Genomic DNA, 18,752 nt, shown 5'->3' with positions numbered 1-18,752 from the left:
AATGCCTTTTCACCCTTGATTCAGAAAACAGGGCATAATTTCTCCAATTCTACAATACATAAAAATTAGATAGAGGATCAACGAGCATATTTGAGTATAAATGAAAACATTTCATTCATATAAACCATCAAGTATCCTGGATGTCCCAAACAGAAAAGTGCAACATTGAGTTTGAAACTAGTAAAGAAAAGAAAAATGCTAACAATCCTCTGAAGTAGAGAATTTGGCATAACGAGATGCAGCATGTGAAGAGTTAGTAATTGAGAAGAAAATGTGGAACCAAACAGAGAACAGGAAAACATAACAAAAGATCAGTGGTGATAACAATAGAGATGATCAACATTAATATTACAGTTTACCAAAAAGTAAATTGACAACCACATATACTGCAATGAAACTTGAACAACAAGAAAACTTTCCAAAGCATAAAGTGTTAGAGTTAGTGACCCGATCCGAAAAGCTCGCGGTGCGATCCATTTGGTGAAACTAATTTTGGAGAAAAATTTGGGGCTCTGTGGTGGAAGCGGAGGTCTCGGGCCTGTTCAATTTTAAGGTGTCTTCCATACAATATATTTTTTTGATGCTTTTGGGGTTTTTCGGCTGTAATTGGGGTTTATAGGATATTGTGCAATTTTGCTCACCTTTGTACCAATTTTTCGATATTGGATTTGCTTCTGCCTGCCCGTGATTTTTCCCGTCAAGGATTTCCACGTAAATTGTGTGTTTGTTCTTCGCTTTCTTTGTTTTCGTTGCTATTTGTTTTTCTCCCAATTCCGTAACATAAAGTAGAAAGAAACAGAACATACCAAACCTATATGGTTAGTAGAATGAACAATATGGTAAAAAGTTCGGACTTGTGAATAATTTCCAGGGAGGCATAAGATGAGGAGCACCAAGAAAGAGCAATATGTGAAGTATTTTACATCAATGTCAGCTAACAAAATAAATCTAACAGCTAAAAAATTCAAATGGGTGTAGATAACTGGATAAGTAGTTTGAACTCATAAATATGTTTAGCATTTAGAGCTCAAAGTGCCGACAAGTAGTCTATTAATCAATTATCAGACACTTGGTTAGCACAGATTTCTAAGAGCACAACGATTTGTACTGGCAAATAACTTGGTACATAAGCCGACATCATCAACAATAGACACTTTGTTTTTACTATCACTTGTGATGTTATACAAAAAAAATTTAAGAAATTTAGGAAAACCTATCATGCATAATATGGTGAAAACCTCAGTGATATTAGAGAAAAGAATTACTTTGCCAACCGAGTTGAGAATGCATTCAACCAACAGGAATGTAATGATAGAACTTTTGAAATTTGAGAGTCTAAGATGCTGATAAGATTGAGAATGAAGTAATTCAACAATTAAAAGGATGGCTAAATATATCAATAAGAAGATTGTGGTGTAGTTGATCTGGGCTGATGCAATAAAAAATTTAGCAAGCAGGCAACTGGAGAAACAAGTGTACAATTTTTTAACATTAAAAAAAATAATAAATAAATTAAGAAAAAAGTCGGGAGAATACAGAGGAAGAAATCCCAATTTAGATTGCAAGACAAAAGTAAACAAAAAAGCAGTAAAATATAATTAAAATAAAAAGGAACGAAAAAAAAAAATTAAAGCAGAGAAGTGAAATAGAAGAAGCAGTGGCTGCTTCTTTGTTTTTGGAATTGGTGAAGGAATAGAGAATGCAGAGAAATTATTGCAAAACTAGTGCTTAATATACTCGGATAAATAAATAAATAATAGGAAATAATGTTTACAATGGTTAAAAAAAAAAAATGGTTGAAATATACGAAAATATATGACGTACCTACGAGGCATGCATGGAGTTTGAGGCTAATAACTGCATTGAATGAGATGCTTGTCGATCTGAATATCGTGGGATGTGAGAAATGGCGTTCCAGTCTATGAGGAGTGGACATTCAATAATTTCTAAACGTTTAAGAGAGGTAGGCTGACCTTGTTGTGCAGGGCCGGCTGAAGGCATAGGCCACTAAGGCATATACCTAGCCCCCTATTTTATTGGGGCCCCAAAAAAATATATTTTCTATATTATATATATCTATATATTAAATAAAAAATTATTATTAATTTATTTTGGAAATATAAGAAGTTGATTATTGTTAGGATTTTAAATTATTTTTAATTGATCATTTATTGATATAATTATCTATAATTAATTAGATTGTAATGGTAAAAAAAAAAAAAAAAACAGAAAAACACATATTAAATACTCATTCTTGTTTATGCAAAGTTTATGCATTTTTTTTCTCTTTTGTTAACTTCTTTTATTCTCTTCTCATTCACTCATCTTTGTTTAATCTTTGATACTCAACATACATAATTGCAATTCTAATCCAGAAGCCCCAAAATAAAAGGTAAACTTGTTGGTTCTTATTTATTTTAATGAATTTACATCCATTCCCCTCATATATATATATATATATATATGTATGTATATTATTTTATATGAAATCATGATGCAGTTATTTACTAATCATTCTTATTGTTCTTATATATATATATATATATAGCTCACGGTTTTGTTCTGTATTTTGTGTTTTTATTTTTTTCTTTATATCTTTTATTCAACTAAATTGATTAAATGTTAATCTTTACATGATGTTTTTAATTTAGGCCAATGATTCTCCTAGATGCTCATTATAATTAATTTAAATAAAAATTAATATTTGTTTGTTCTTTTATCATATTTATGCAGGTAACAATGTCAGACTTTAAAGTATCATCGAATTGAAAGTGCAAGGCATAAATCAAGTTTTATTGTTTTTTTAATTTTAAGCATTTTAATTTTGATAAAATATTAGGGATCTATATTTTCTATTATTTGAATATAAATATGTCTGCTAGAAAATATAAGTTTGGATATGTAAAACGTATGAAAAAAGAAAAACAGAAGAATTTATTCAATCTCAAAAAGGAGCAATTGATAGGTTTATTACTGATACTAAAAATTAAAACTCAGAAGAACCAATTGAAAATTTAAATGAAAAAACAATTGAATTTTCAGTAGAAGATGCTATTTTAGTAGGACAAGAAGAAATCTGTCAAGAACTTTCTAAGAAGAACAAATCTAACTCACCAAATACTAATATTAACGAAGAAGAAAATAATAATTTAGAAGAAGATGAATTAGTTGATTAAGAGGATAAAAATTTTAATGATATTGATGAAACTATTGTTGAAAATATATATGATCTAGCACAATGGGAAAACATAAATACAAATTTAATAGAGTTATGAGTTGAAGAAGGTCCAATTAGAGAAACCAATTTATGTTTTCCACATGATGAAAATTCTAGACAACTTTTCTACTGTTCATTACATTCGAAAATTGCTAAATGGAGAAAAACATGATAGGAGATGGCTATTATATTCAAAAGATTAGATAAAGTATTTTGTTTTTGTTGTAAATTACTTAGTTAAAAATCAACTACAATTCAATTAGCAAACGAAGGATGTCAAGATTGGAAAAATCTTAGTGCCAAGCTTAAAAGTCATGAAACAAGTAGTGAGCATATTATAAATATGAATATTTGGTTTGATGTTGAAATGAGATTACTTAAAAATAAAACTATTGATCAAAATTTACAAGAAAAGATAGACAAGGAAAAAGAGCATTGGAGGAACATATTAGTAAGAATTATTGCTGTAGTTAAAAATCTTGCAAAAAATAATTTGGCATTTTATGGCACAAATGAGAAGATTTATCATGATAGCAATGGAAATATTTTAAGTTTAATTGAAATGATTGCAGAATTTGATCCTATAATGCAAGAACACCTTAAACTTATTCAAAATGTGAAATTCATAATCATTACCTTGGCCATAACGTACAAAATGAGTTAATAAATATATTAGGATCAAAAATAAAAAGTAGTATAATTAAAAAAATAAAAGAAGCAAAATACTTTTCAGTTATACTTTATTGTACCCCAGATATAAGTCATCAAGAACAAATGTCTTTTATATTAAGATGTGTAGATATTTCAACAAATCCAATCAAAATAGAAGAGTATTTTTTAGAATTTTTAAAAGTGGTTGATACATCAGGAAAAAGTCTTTTTGATATGCTTACTAGTGTAATAAAAATTTTTGAACTGGATAGAAATGATATAAGAGGACAAGGATATGATAATGGGTCTAATATGAAAGGTAAACAACAAGGGGCAAAAAAAAGATTGGTAGATATAAATTCTAGAGCTTTTTATACATCATGTGGTTGTCACAGTCTTAATTTAGTGCTTTGTGATATGGCTAACTCTTGTCCTAGTGCTATAACATTTTTTGGCATGACACAGCATATATACTCATTATTTTCTTCTTCTACAAAAAGATGGAAAATTTTGCAAGACCATGTTTCTAATTTAACTCTTAAACCATTGTCACAAACACATTGGAAAAGTCATCTTGAAAGTGTTAAAGTAATAAAGTATCAAGGTCCACAAATAAGAGATGCTTTATATCACCTAGCAGAAGCTAGTGATGATCCTAAAACAAAAAGTGAAGTAATTTCTTTAGTAACATACAAGATTGAAAATTTTGAATTTTTATTAGGTATGATTATTTGGTATGATATATTGTTTGCAGTTAACACTATTAGTAAATTTTTACAATATAAAGATATGAATATTGCCATTGCATTAGATCAACTAAAAGGTCTTGTTTCATTTTTTAATGACTACAGAGAAAGTCAATTCACATATATTATGATTTGTGCTAAAGAGATTGCCAATGAAATGAATGTAGAACCAAAATTTCATAAAAAACATGTAATTAGAAGAAAGAAAGAATTTGATGAGAATGAAACTAATAAGGTGAGACTTTCACCTGAAGAATCTTTTAAAATTAATTATTTTAACTATAGTTGATCATGCCCTTTCTTCACTTTAAATTAGGTCTGAACAGTTTAAGATATATGAAGATAATTTGGTTTTTTGTATTATGTAGAAAAATTAAAATTGCTCGGTGATGATTTTCTAAAAAAAAAATTATTTGCATATTGAAATTTTTTAAAACATGATATGTTACCTGATATTGATGGTTTGAATTTATTTTTAGAACTAAAAGTTTTAAAAGAAATATCCTGAATTAAAAACAGCACTTGAGATACTAAACTTTATAAAAAAATTTAAATTTTTTTCCCAATACATGGATAGCTTATAGAATACTACTGATAATACCTGTTAGCATAGCTTTAGCAGAAATATTTTTTTCAAAATTAAAATTAATAAAATCTTATTTACGCTCAATAATGTCTCAAGAAAAATTAAATAATTTGGCAATTTTACCAATTGAAAATGATTTATTATCAAAACTTGGATATAAAAATTTAATTAGTAACTTTGCATCTCAAAAAGCAAAATTAAATTTTATATAAAAATCTATTTTTAAAAACAAATATTTAATTTTAAAAAATAAAATACTAAGGCCTCAAATATTTTTCTCTGCCTAGGGCCTTAAAATGGCTTGAGAAGGCCCTGTTGTTGTGCCAGCTTTTCCAATTGAGGGCACTCCTTGACGGATAGATATTTGAGATATGTGAATTGTTGAAGTCCCTTTTTGTTTAGCCTCTTAAGATGTGGAGATTTTAGGATTTCGAGATAGTGCAGAAAACCCTCCTCCGGTCACGCAAATACCACTGCATTTGCTGTGCTATGAGTTTAGGACAGTTCCAAGCCCAAGGTATAATCAGATTAGGGGGTAGACCGCCTTCAGGAAATAACTCCAACTCTGGACAATCGGAGATCTTCAAGGTGTGCAAAGATGGGTGGAGGTTCCTCATTTGCTCAGGTAGCTTCTTTAATTTCTTGCAACGATAAACTTCAAGTACAACAAGGTTGGCGGCATGCAATCTGCCTTCAGGGAAAGATACAAAGTTGGGGCAACCACAAATATAAATAGAAGATAGAGATGTCAGCATCCCATCCCCATCCCCATCCCCATCCCCATTTGAGGAGACTCCTAGAGATTCGAGATTTTCACAATTAGTAATAGAGAGGTCGATGAGGTTGGGAAAGAAATCCAAAGGGAAGAATCTAAGTGAATCACAAGAATCCATGATTGTAACTCTTCGAATGGATGAGAGTTTGAGTGAGCATTGCATTGGGAATTCTAATTTCTCACAATTCTTGATTTCTAGTTCTGTCAAGGTAGTGGGCAAGCATTCAGGAAGGAGTGTAACTGCAGAACAACATTTTTGAATATGCACTTCCTTAAGAAAAAAGGTTTGGCCTTTGTTAATTGCCTCAATCAATGACTCTAAACCATTATTTACTCCGATATGAATTGATTCCAATGTCTGTGGCAGTTCCTCTAGTCGTGGATTTTCACACACGCCTAACTTCAATTCACGAAGAGCCGGAGTCCTTGGGAGTGACAATTCAAGAACCACCTCAATTCCATATTTTCCTTCAATTTCAAGCTGTGTTAAACATGGAAGGCTGTCAGACCAATCAACACAACATAGCCTCTTACATCCATTTATATGGAGTTGTTGAAGCTTCGTAAAAACTTCACCATATTCAACTCCAACTGAAGACCACTCTTCCCAAGCTGACATGTCTCTGAAACTTAAGACTTCCAGTGATGCAAATGGCTTTGTTATAAAGAACCACCAATATTCTCGTAAAAATCAGCAACAACAGTCACCACTCCACTAAGTTCTGTAATTTCCACAGTGTTAAAGGAGGGTAGCTGTCCTAGCGGTGGCAAACTTTTGCAACATCTACAATCATAAAGTGTTATAGAAACTATGTTGCAGAATGAATGATCCCCTAACCAATTTGGGAATGAAGTACCTTCATATCCATAAATGGAAAGCCCTTTCAAGTTTGTGTGAGGCAATAGCTTTTCAAGTACTTCTTTATTATCTATCATATCGTTTCCAAAATGTTCCCAAGACAAATGCACGTGTTCAAGATATTTCTTGTCCATCAACCTCGCTTCGGATGCATCCATGGCACCTACAACATTCTGTAAATTCAGAAGGCAAAGTTCTTCGTGCAGATCTGAAAGCTCTCTCAACTCTCCCAATTTCGTCCCGCTATCTTCTCCGATGTAGAAAGTACTCAATGTTTGTAGGCCTTTTAAATCATTTATTTGTCTCGGCATCTCTTTTAAATTAAAACAGTCATTGATGTCAAGGTGTCGTAAGTTGATGAGATGGTACATATCTTCGGGCATCTCAATGAGTTCAGTGCACCATGATAACTTTAATGTTTGTAAATTGTACAACATACTCACAAAGTTTGGCAATCTTTTGATTGAAGTGCAAGAGAGGTCAAGGAAACGAAGATGCTTAAGCTCACCAATTGAATCACTTAATTGCACCAACTTTCGACAGTGAGACAACGATAATATTCTCAAACACCTCAACTTCAAAATTACATCATTTACTACTTCATTAGATAAGATCGACAATGAATCTTGAGACAACACTAAAAGGGAGCGCAATTGAATTGCTTCAGAAATAGCCTCAAATCTATGTAAGAAAACATCTTGTACAACAGCTAGATGATGTACTTTCTTCATATTTCCATTTGAGTTGCCATTTTCAATTGTGAAACAATATCCCTTCGATACAAATCTGGCCACATCATGAACTAGATCATGCAGGACAAAGCAAGATACTCCTCTACTATTTGATCCTTGAAAAAATGACCTAGACACTAACTCATTAAAAGATTCATTCCCTACATCTTCCACTCTTTTATTTATGTTTGATTGCTACAAAAGATTTTGTGCCATCGACAATAAAACAAGTTCATTCTTCTGGAATTCATGGTCCTTTGGGAATGTTGACAGAAAGCAAAACATTACTTTAAATGTGACGGGAGGTGGTTGTAGCTTAGCAACAAAGCTGGTAGAATTTTGCTTTCTTTAGGTGAGAAATACCAAATCTCACTGTTTAATACTCTTTCCCATTGGCTGCCATCTCCTTCAGATCGCAAGAGGCCTCCAAGTGTTTTTGTAGCTATAGGCAATCTGTTGCATTTCTTGACAATTCTTCTACCAATTTTCTCTAGGACTTGACGTACACTAGGATCTCTAATTTTGTCAAATGCATGCTTTTGAAATATTTGCCAACAATCTTCATCTTTCAACTGCTCAAGCTGAAAAGGAGTTGGAGTAGTGCCGATGATGTCTGCAACTTTTTTAATGCGTGCTGTTACAATGATCTTACTTCCATGAGACCTAAAATTAAAAGGTGTTCTCATTTTCTGCCAATAATCATAATCTTCATTCCACACATCGTCTAAAACAATTAAGAATTTTTTCCCCATCAGCTCCTCTTTCAACTTAGTTTGAAGCAAATCTAAGTTTGTGCCATCATAAGATTGAGAATTAGGCATGGTTACTGCACAGAGGACCGTTTTTGTTACCTTACAAATATCAAACTCCTCAGAAACACAAACCCATAATTTGAGGTCAAAGTGCTTCTTAACTGCGTGATCATTGTATACTAATTGAGCAAGGGTGGTTTTGCCGATGCCACCCATGCCAATTATTGGAATCACATGTGTTGGTTCTCTAACCACTTTAAGAAGAAATATGAGAAGAAAAATAAAAAGAATTCTAGTACTCTCTTCTTGGAAATAGAATACAAAAATAAAAACTTCTCTCGTGGAGGATTCTCACATGGAACCTCTATCTACACTGTTAAATTCTCTCTGGAATTGCTCACTCTTCTCTCAAGCTCTCTTTGGAACTTAAACACTCTCTCTCTCGGAGTTTAGTCTCAATACTCCTCACCTGGGATGATATTGAGCTTGCTCGACTTAGCTTGAATATGCATGCAACGGGCCTATTTATACCTTACTAAGTCGGTTGCATGGCCACCATTTTCAACTTCTTCAGACAGGTGCCCACAATTGTTGAGCAAATTATTTTTCGGTGTTAATTGCAGCAACCATTGTCAACAATTATGGCTGAGCAGTCTTCATACTGTCGGTGCAGTGGTGGTGCGGCTGGACTTCACAATTCTCCCCCTCCAGCCGCATTTAAAAACTGATGGTCATCTGCCATCCATTCTAGCTATGTCTCTACACAGCTTCAGCTTCTCTTGAGCAACAAATTTTGTTAACATGTCTGCTGGATTCTCTTTTGTGTGGATCTTCATCAGTTTCAGCAATTGTTGATATATTACTTCGCGTATCCAATGATAGCGGATGTCAATGTGCTTTGTACGGGAATGATACATTGAGTTTTTGCTCAAATCCATGGCACTGTGGTTGTCACAATGTATCTTGTAGTCTTCTTGCTTGATGCCCAATTCTATGAGAAACCGCTTTAACCACAACATTTCCTTACTCGCTTCCGCTGCGGCAATGTACTCTGCTTCAGTAGTGGATAAAGCAACACACTTCTGCAATTTTGACTGCCATGACATAGCTCCCCCTGCAAAATTGTAGAGATAACCTTATGTAGACTTTCTATTATCAGGGTCTAAGATTGGAGCACCTCCCCGTAGCACAAGCACAGCTTCGATGTACCTTTAAGATACCTGATAATTCTTTTGACTGCTTCCCAGTGTTTCTTTCCAGGATTTGAAAGAAATCTGCTCACAACACCTACTGCATGAGCAATGTCTGGTCTAGTACACACCATTACATACATCAGACTTCCTACCGCTGAAGAATATGGTACTGAAGCCATCTCCTCTATCTCTTCATTGGATGAGGGGCACAATCTCTTGTTTAACTTGAAATGATTTGCAAGTGGAATGCTGACCTGTTTGGCTTTATCCATGTTGAATCTCTTTATCACCCCTTCAACATACTTCTCTTGAGATAGCCATAACCTTCTATTCTTCCTATCTTGGATTATTTGCATTCCCAAAATTTGTTGAGCTGGTCCTAAGTCTTTCATATCAAAGGACTTAGACAATTCTTTCTTCAGCTGACTAATCTTCATTGCATCTTGTCCAACGATCAACATGTTGTCCACATATAGCAAAAGTGCAATGAAGTTTCCACCTGAAAATTTTTGAATATAAATACCCTGGTCTGCTGCAGTCCTTTTATAGCCTTGAATCACCATAAACGAGTCAAACTTCTTGTACCATTGTCTTGGTGCTTGCTTGAGGCCATATAAGCTTTTCTTTAGCTTGCATACAAGGTTTTCTTTCCCTGAAACCTCAAATCCTTCTGGCTGCTCTATGTAGATTTCCTCATGTAAATCACCGTGAAGAAATGCTGTCTTCACATCTATCTATTCAAGCTCTAGGTTTAGACTTGCTACTAAACCAAAAATGACTCGAATTGAAGTCCTTTTTACCACTGGTGAAAAAATCTCATCAAAGTCAATTCCTTTCTTCTGAAGAAATCATTTGATCACCAATCGAGCTTTGTGTTTCACCACCTTTCCGCTACCATCTTTCTTGAGCTTGAACACCCATTTATTCTTTAGTGGTTTCTTTCCTGTTGGAAGCTCAACCAACTCATAAGTGTGATTTTTCTACAAGGATTCCATCTCATCTTGCATTGCTTGCAGCCACTTTTCCTTCTCTTGATGAAAAACAGCTTCTTGGAAACTCTCTGGCTCCCATTCTTCAGTAAGCCGAATATACTCAGATTCTGGAAATCTCTTTGATGGAATTCGGCTTCGCTCAGATTTTCGAACTTGTAAACCACTGGTTTCAGGAGGTATACCATAATCTGACCGCTGTGATGGCCTTGCAGCTGCTTGAGAGGATTGAGTCTCCCCCTGCTCAATATCCCCTTCTTCCTCCTGGTCTGCTTCTGGTATATCTTCATGCACCTCATTATCCTCTGTGGCTATTTGTGCTGGTGCTGGATTAGGACCAAAATTCTTGGCATTGGAACTACAATTAGGAGACATTCTGGGCTTTTCAATGTCTTCCATTGTCTGGTTTTCATGGAATACTACATCCCTGCTTCTAATAAACTTCTTTGTTTTCGGATCCCATAACCTGTATCCAAATTCTTCATATCCATATTCTATAAAGATGCATGGAGTAGATCTTGTATCGAGCTTTTGTCTGAGCTCTTTGGATACATGTATATAAGCTAAACAACTAAACACTCTTAAATGAGAGTAGGAGGGAATCTTACCTGACCACACTTTCTCTGAAATTTCAAAATTCAATGGTACTAACGGTGATCTGTTGATTAAATAGCAGGTGGCATAAACAGCTTCTCCCCAGAATGGCTTTGGCAGCTTAGCCATACTGATCATACTTCTGACCTTTTCCATAATGGTTCGGTTCATTCTTTCGGCTACTCCATTATGTTGTGGGGTACGAGGGACCATCTTCTCATGTCGAATGCCATGTCTTCTGCAGTAGGCATCGAACTCCTTGGAAGTATCTGAGCGGAGACATTTCAGCTTCTTTCCCGTTTCATGCTCTACCATGGTATGAAACAGTTTGAAGTAATCCAATACTTGGTCCTTTGTCTTCAAGAAATATACCCACACCTTCCGAGAAGCATCATCAATGAAGGTTAGGAAATACTTATTGCCACCTAATGATTCCACCTTTATGGGACCACAAACATCAGAGTGCACAGACTAAGCAACTCTGATCTTCTCGATGCAGAGGAACTGAAGGAGACTCTATGTTGCTTACCAAACAAGCAGTGATTACAAGGATCTAGAGCAGCATCCTTGCAAATAGTGATAAGCTTCTTCTTTGCCAAAATGGACAATCCTTTTTCACTCATGTGACCGAGTCTCTAGTGTCACAGATTTTGAGACGCCTCTCCTTCTGCAATATTGAGGCTATCTGCACATATCTTCACATGAGTCTTGTACAGCGTTCCATAAAGATGTCCTAGGGCGACAACTATGGCACCTTTTGTCATTTTCCATATGCCTTTGCTAAAGTAATTGTTATAGCCTTGCTTTTCTAAGGCTGCTCCCGAAAGTAGATTAAGCCGAAGATCTGGAACATGACGGACATCCTTCAAAGTGATTGTACAACCAACATTCGTTTTTACTTGAATATCACCAGTTCCTATAATCTTTGCAAAACTGGAATTTTCCATCTTTACCATACCAAAGTCTCATGCTTTGTACGTTTTGAAGAAATCTCTGTGTGGAGTGACATGGTAGGATGCTGCAGTATTGACTATCCACTCAACATCTTGGGTTGATATATGAAGGCATGTCTTTTCTTCGGTGGAGCAGAGCGCCACTTCTCCTGTAACAGTGACTAGTGTCTCTCCATCCTTCTTCGGCTGATTACCTTGGAGTCTCAGCTCTCTCAACAACTTCCTGCAGTTCTTCTTCATGTGACCCTCCAGTCCACAATGATAGCACTTATATGATGATTTTCTACCGTCTATAGATCTGTCTCTGCTCTTGCTCCTGCCTCTCCCCCTATCTCGACCACCTCTTTGCTGTCTTCCCCTCTCTGTGACGAGGGCATGTGACTGATCCATGCCAATGTCCTTTCTCCTGGCCTCTTCATTAAATAGGGCATCCTTAACAATAGACATAGTAAGTTTGCCATTCGGGGCCGAATTGCTGAGAGATACTACCAATGTCTCCCAACTGTCTGGAAGAGAGCTTAGAAGTAGGAGGGCCTGATCCTCATCCCCTAGTTGGTAATCCACAGCAGATAGTTGATTTACCAAGCTCTGGAACTCACTGGTATGCTCGGCTACAGAAGTTCCACTCTGTAATTTTAGATTTACCAATCGCTTAAGCAACAGGGCTTTGTTCCGAGCAGTCTTGGCCTGGTACATGTCCTCTAATTTTGTCCAGAGGGCATATGCATCCGTTTCCTTCGTTCCATGATGGAAGATACTGTGGTTGATCCATTGCTTGATCTGACAGATTGTTTTCTTGTTTAATTTCTTACATTCTGCTTCTTTGCTAGGATCGAGATTTTCTCCTTTAGCTTCTATAGGATCAAACCGATCCTTAAAATTGAGGATATATTCCATCCGAGGTCTCCAAAGTGTATAATTTGTGGCAGTGAGCTTAACCATAGCCCCCGAAGATGATTCTTCCATTGACATTATGGCTTGACCAAAAATGGAGCCGAATTTGGCAAAACAAAGTTAACCATTACCTCCTGAAAGGCCGAAAATGGTGGACTTGACTCTTCCAGGGTCAAAATATAATTACCAAAATTTTTAGGGCAAAAATATAATTTCATAAAAATTCTGGGTCAACCTATAAATACAGAAACTACAAGGGTTAATTTGTAATTTCCAACAATTCAGGGGCTGTTCTGTAATTTCAAAAACTTGTGATGATGTGGCAGATTGTGTTGATGTGTCAACACATGGCAAATGACATGGCGATTGCGTGGCTGACGATGTGTCGGGTCCCGTGGCAGACGATGTGGCTGAGTGCGATGATGTGTCTGCTGACGTGGTCATCTTCAACCTCCAGACGGCGCGTGCAGCGCGTGATCTGCTGCAGAAAATTTTAGATGGCGCATGCGGGCGCATTAGGCTCATCGTTTCTCTCAGACAAACTTGGTTGTTCTCGTCTCGTGGAGTACTTTCACCTGGTATTGTCAAATTATTTATTTGAGCAACTTTTTGAAACACCAACTTAAAGAACAAAGGCTTTGTTTCTTCAAATTTTGAACCCAAGCTTTCGACCTGGAGCTCTGATACCACTTGTTGTGGTTCTCTGACCACTTTAGAGAAGAAATATAAGAAGAAAAATAAAAAGAATTCTATTACTCTTTTGGAAATAGAATACAAAAATAAAAATTTCTCTCGTGGAGGATTCTCACGTGGAACCTCTCTCTACACTGTCAAATTCTCTCTGGAATGCTCACTCTTCTCTCAAGCTCTCTCTGGAACTTAAACACTCTCTTTCTCGGCGTTTACTCTCAATACTCCTCACTTGGGATGATATTGAGCTTGCTTTACTTAGCTTGAATATGCATGCAACGGGCCTATTTATAACCTTACTAAGTCGGTTGCATGGCCACCATTTTCAACTTCTTCTAACAGGTGCCCACAATTATTGAGCAAATTATTTTTCGGTGTTAATTGCAGCAACCATTGTCAACAATGGTGGCTAAGCAGTCTTCACACTGTCGGTGGAGTGGTGGTGCAGCTGGACTTCACATCACAGACACCTTATTCCTACCGTCATGATCATCTGTAAGCAATAAATTGACTATGGCCTCCTTATCCTCATCTCTACCAAAGACCTCAGATTCTTCAATCAATGATGTGGTCAGTTGTCTTGGTGATGGTTTCTCGCCAACAGTATTGTTAGTGAGACCAAGGACATTTATGCGATTTTCAAAATCTTTAAACCTGCCCCTCAAGCTTATTTTTCATATCTTGATTATATGATATGCGAGGAATGAAGGAAAAGAAGTTGGATAACTTACGTTTTTTGGACTTTCTTGAGCGAGAAGCTTCCAACTCGGATTGCCGAGCATCAGTGGCAATTTGATCCACGAGATTGTCTGCCTCATAGGAAGCAGCTTGTAGGTCGTCCAACCAGTTCCTGACATATATGTTGGTGATTTGCTTCCCCTCTGCATCATCAAGCACTGCATTAACAGTTAATAGTACAGTCATCAATTCATCGATCAGATAATCACTAATATTTTTTCCTCACAAGTAGTACACCACCTCAGTAGGAGCCAGCCAATCAAACACCGTCTCGAACATAGAAGACAGAAAGGCTCCATCCACCAATTCTACAGCCATGATTTCTTCAGAATTTGCACAACAGGATGTTTAGAGATTGAGAAAGTGATAAAGATAGCAAATGGTAAATGGGGAGAAGCAATAGCTAAAACTTGGATTTGCTAATGGGAATGGGAGAAACCAGTAGCACTTGATTGACCAATAAGTCTTCTCTCCTCTTGCTTGCTTACTTTTCTAAGGACTTGTGGCGCACATGGATTTGGCAGATGGAAGGGTATGTGGAAATTGAATTCTATTGGTTGTTTTTTCATTATAATGGACCCCACGGCTTTAATTTAACTTGTACTATTTCTACTTTTTATTCTACTTTATTATTTGTTTATACATGGTTTTATATTAAATGCTTTATCTTCACTCATTTTTAGTTGCTTTTGTAAAAAAAAGTCCATAATTTTTCACTTGCTTGCTTACTTTTCCACTTGACCTTAATAAAGTCATCTCTCCACTGGCTTGCTTACCTTTCCACAGGACTTGTGGGTCACATGGATTTGGCACGTCAAAGGGGTAGGTGGACATTGTATTTTGGTTGGTTTGTCTTTATGATGGACGACCCCACGGCTTCTAAATAGTACTACTTCTTGATGCAAAAAGTTTTCTAATTTTTAAGTTCTCCCATTTCTTCACCGTTTTACTTTATTGCATCTGAAAATAAGTTGCTATTGTATACATGGTGGTGATCATTCTCTTATTTTCCCTTTCTTCCTTCGGATTTCTTTTTTTATTTTTCATTTTTTATTAAATACCTTTTGCACCTCACTAAACTATCTGGTGTTTTTCACTTTGCACTCCAACTCTTGAAAACTCTAATATTGAATTTTAAATTATCCTTTTACTCTTGCTTTATAAGCAGAATCCAAAATAGAATAAAGAAAGCCACATGTATTTCTAACAAAAAAGGAAAAAGCCACATGTGGTTCTAATAAAGGGCATTTTGGCAAAAATAAAAATAAAAAATAAAAAAGGAATAACTTTGAGACAAAAGAAGACAAAAATCCATAATGCTCATTGTTCTATTTTAATCAAAATACAGTCTACCATTTGTTTATACATGGTTTTTTTTTTTTTTTAGTTGCTTTTGTGAAAAAAAAAATTCCATAATTTTCATTATTTCTTATTTAGTAAAAATATAAATGTTTTAATTCATTAATTTTTAGTTGCCTTTTGTACGAAAAAAGTCCTTCATTAGATTGCGTTACAATAGAATGAATAAAATTGATTGGATTTTGGTTAATATGTTGGAAGTTACTAGACTTCATATCATATTGTGTATCAATTTTATGTTTATGCAAAATTCATCTGCTTGTCCATAGGGATGGAGATTCTATAGTTGCTGCTTTATAAGTGAATAGTTTAACTAATGCATATACATATATGGAAGTTTTTTATAGGTGCTAATTCTTTGGGGGCTATATAGGCTTTATTTAAGCCTTTTAAGAGAACGGAGAGCGTCTCATCGGTTGGATCATCTATCTTGAATGGTGGATCTAATATACTTAATTGCAGGTTTGATTTGGGTGCCAATTCCACCTTCTCTATGCAGTTTCAGAGCATGTTTGTGTTTGTTGCGTCCTGAAAAAAATTTTAGGCTTTGCCATACTTTATTAGTGGCCAACAGTTCGTAGACATTTTCCTTGCTTATCATCTAAATAAATACACACGTGCTATCAAATATTTTTTAGAAGTAATATTAAAGTATCAAAATATTTCTAATTTACTTATTAGATGTCAAATTGTTATTGATGGATATATTTATATACTTGAAATAATTGAACCCGAAAAATAAATTAAAAAAATAAACCAATTAAATATAAAATTGAAACTGTTATCTTTTAAGGGTTGTTAGAAAGCAGATATTTGATTTGCACCATTTGAATTTTTGGATAAAAACAAAAATATAATAAATCATCCACACCCTTGTGACAAGCTTAATTACCTTTACATGTTTAGTTCAATTAAATTGCCTTTAAATGCTTTTTTTTTTTTTTTTTTGCTATGCCCCCAAGCACCCCTTCTCCCTTGGACTCGAACCCGCTCAACTGGCGTGGGTTGTGGTGCTTCTACCAGTAGGGCTACCACTCGAGTCTTAATTCTTTGATGATTTTGTGAAAATTAATTTGAAGACTTTAAAGTTTTAGTAATCTATATTTTTAATTAATTTTATTTAAAGTATATGATAGTTTTTAGTTTTTTTTTTAAAAAATTAATGATTTTAATCAAATAAACTTTTTAATTAAGTGATAATTTATCAAATATATTTAACTAAATTTATTAAATCTTATGTAACTAAAATTATCATGTAGTCCCCCTGGGAAAAAAAAAACAAAATAAACAAAATAAAATAATCACATAGTTTAAATACAATTTAATTAAAAATGAAGAATTTTTTTTTTTAAGTCTTCAAATTAATAAGTGCGAAAAAGGAAAAAGAAAAAAAAAGAAACAAAAAGAATTTTAAAATAATTTAATTTTAAAAAAATATAATGGTAAATTTAAACTATGATAAGGGTGTTAATGATTTTTTCAAATCTAAAAGATAATTTTAATATTTACCTTAAACATCAAGGGGTGTAAATGAAATATGCCTATGTTAGTAAAAGGACTGTTCAACTTAAAAGCTTATGTTCTTCCCACAAAAAAATAAAAAAAAAATAAAAAAAATCTTAAAAGGCTTATAACAGGTTATCTGAAACCATGCATTTAGATGGTGACTCGGCAAGATTTAGTTTTGGTTGTTACAAAAGGGCAGCAACTAGACTTAGAAGCTTCAATTGTCAGTTTAGCTCACTTTTGTATTATCTTTCCCTTAAATCTCACTTTGTTAAGTTCAATTATCCACAGAGAAAACCCGTTAAGATCTAACTAACAAAAAGCACATCTAATTACAGCTAATGAGCCAGCTTAACTATAACAGAAGAGCAAATGAGATGGCAAAACCTAGAATTATTAGTGTTCAGCTGACTTCAACCAAAACCTGTAAATGGTTCTTTGTTCTCTTTAGAATCCTCTTGGGTGAGATTGATGTGAGGTGAGAGAGGTTGTACAAGGGAACTTTATGGGATCGGTTAAAGGGCTTAGTGTTATCTTTCAGATAGTAGTACAGAGGATTGCTCTGATTCTAATCTTAATCATTCAACAAAACTTTGACTAGCAGGTTTTCTCTATAAGTCTCAAAAAAATCAACAATATCACTATATAAATAAATAAATGCAGCATGAATCAAGCTTTTAATCAATTATTCACCTGAACATCAGCTTGCAGGAAAAGATCCAGCCACTACAGTCCATCCATGTTAAGACAGGTAACAGGGGAAGCCACCAATCTTTTGTCCGAAAATGATTCCCCACCTCCACCTCCACCTTCATCATGAATTGTAGGGGGGAAAAAAAAAAAAAAAAAAAAAAAGCAATTGATGCGTTTCCTTTCCATTTACATAGAACAATAATTTATAATAAACGGTGAACATATATTGCCGACCTCCAAGTTATGCATGCTACAGTCTTCACTTCATATAACTACACAAATGAAGTCGTCAAATCGATTTGAGGGATGTGAGAAATCTTGTTGCTGTAGCTGCAACGAGTAATGAATTCTCGGAAGCTCTTTCTTAATCTGATAGAAAGTGGTTCCTTATTCTCGGCACCTATCAAAGTCATGTAATCCCTGTGTACTTGTCATCGAAGCAGCACCCAGTATTGCACTTTCTCCTTCTGGCACCGTTCTTTTAAGTCTATAGGATGGTATTCTACATCAACATCAGCTAACGAAACTAATACCAGAAAGAGCTGACAAAAATCAGATGCTCCTAAGAGCTGCATTGATCAACTGACATCCACCCACCACAAGTTTTGTAGAATCCTTTGCTAACTGTTGAGCAACTCTACATTTGTTGAGACTTATAAATAATGTTTTCATTCCTTTTAATTTTGGGTTTAATTTAGAATTTTTTATGCTAATATCCCCTAAAAGTTTAAAAAATTTCCAATTTGCATTCTATACGTAACGTTCACTTGTCTGCATTCTTGAAAATTAGAGCTTCTTTTGCATTAATACCCTCTTATGTTGATTC

The 18,752-nt window shown here is 34.7% G+C and overlaps 1 protein-coding gene and 1 pseudogene across 1 annotated transcript; both read right to left on the bottom strand.

Annotated features, from left to right (window-relative positions):
- Positions 1–4,687: 4,687 nt before the first annotated feature.
- On the bottom strand, positions 4,688–7,565 carry LOC132800252 (putative disease resistance protein At3g14460; annotated as a pseudogene).
- On the bottom strand, positions 6,600–9,003 carry LOC107428066 (putative disease resistance protein RGA3). Its single transcript, XM_025078444.3, has one exon. It carries the CDS (start codon positions 8,531–8,533, stop codon positions 7,850–7,852), a length of 684 nt encoding a protein of 227 aa, XP_024934212.3. The 5' UTR covers positions 8,534–9,003; the 3' UTR covers positions 6,600–7,849.
- Between the last annotated feature and the right edge of the window lie 9,749 nt (positions 9,004–18,752).

This window comes from Ziziphus jujuba, chromosome 12 (assembly GCF_031755915.1).
Source record: "Ziziphus jujuba cultivar Dongzao chromosome 12, ASM3175591v1".
In the NCBI taxonomy this organism is placed as follows: domain Eukaryota; kingdom Viridiplantae; phylum Streptophyta; class Magnoliopsida; order Rosales; family Rhamnaceae; genus Ziziphus; species Ziziphus jujuba.
The sequence above is the reverse complement of the archived record's forward strand: the minus strand, read 5'-3'. Positions and strand labels throughout refer to the sequence as shown.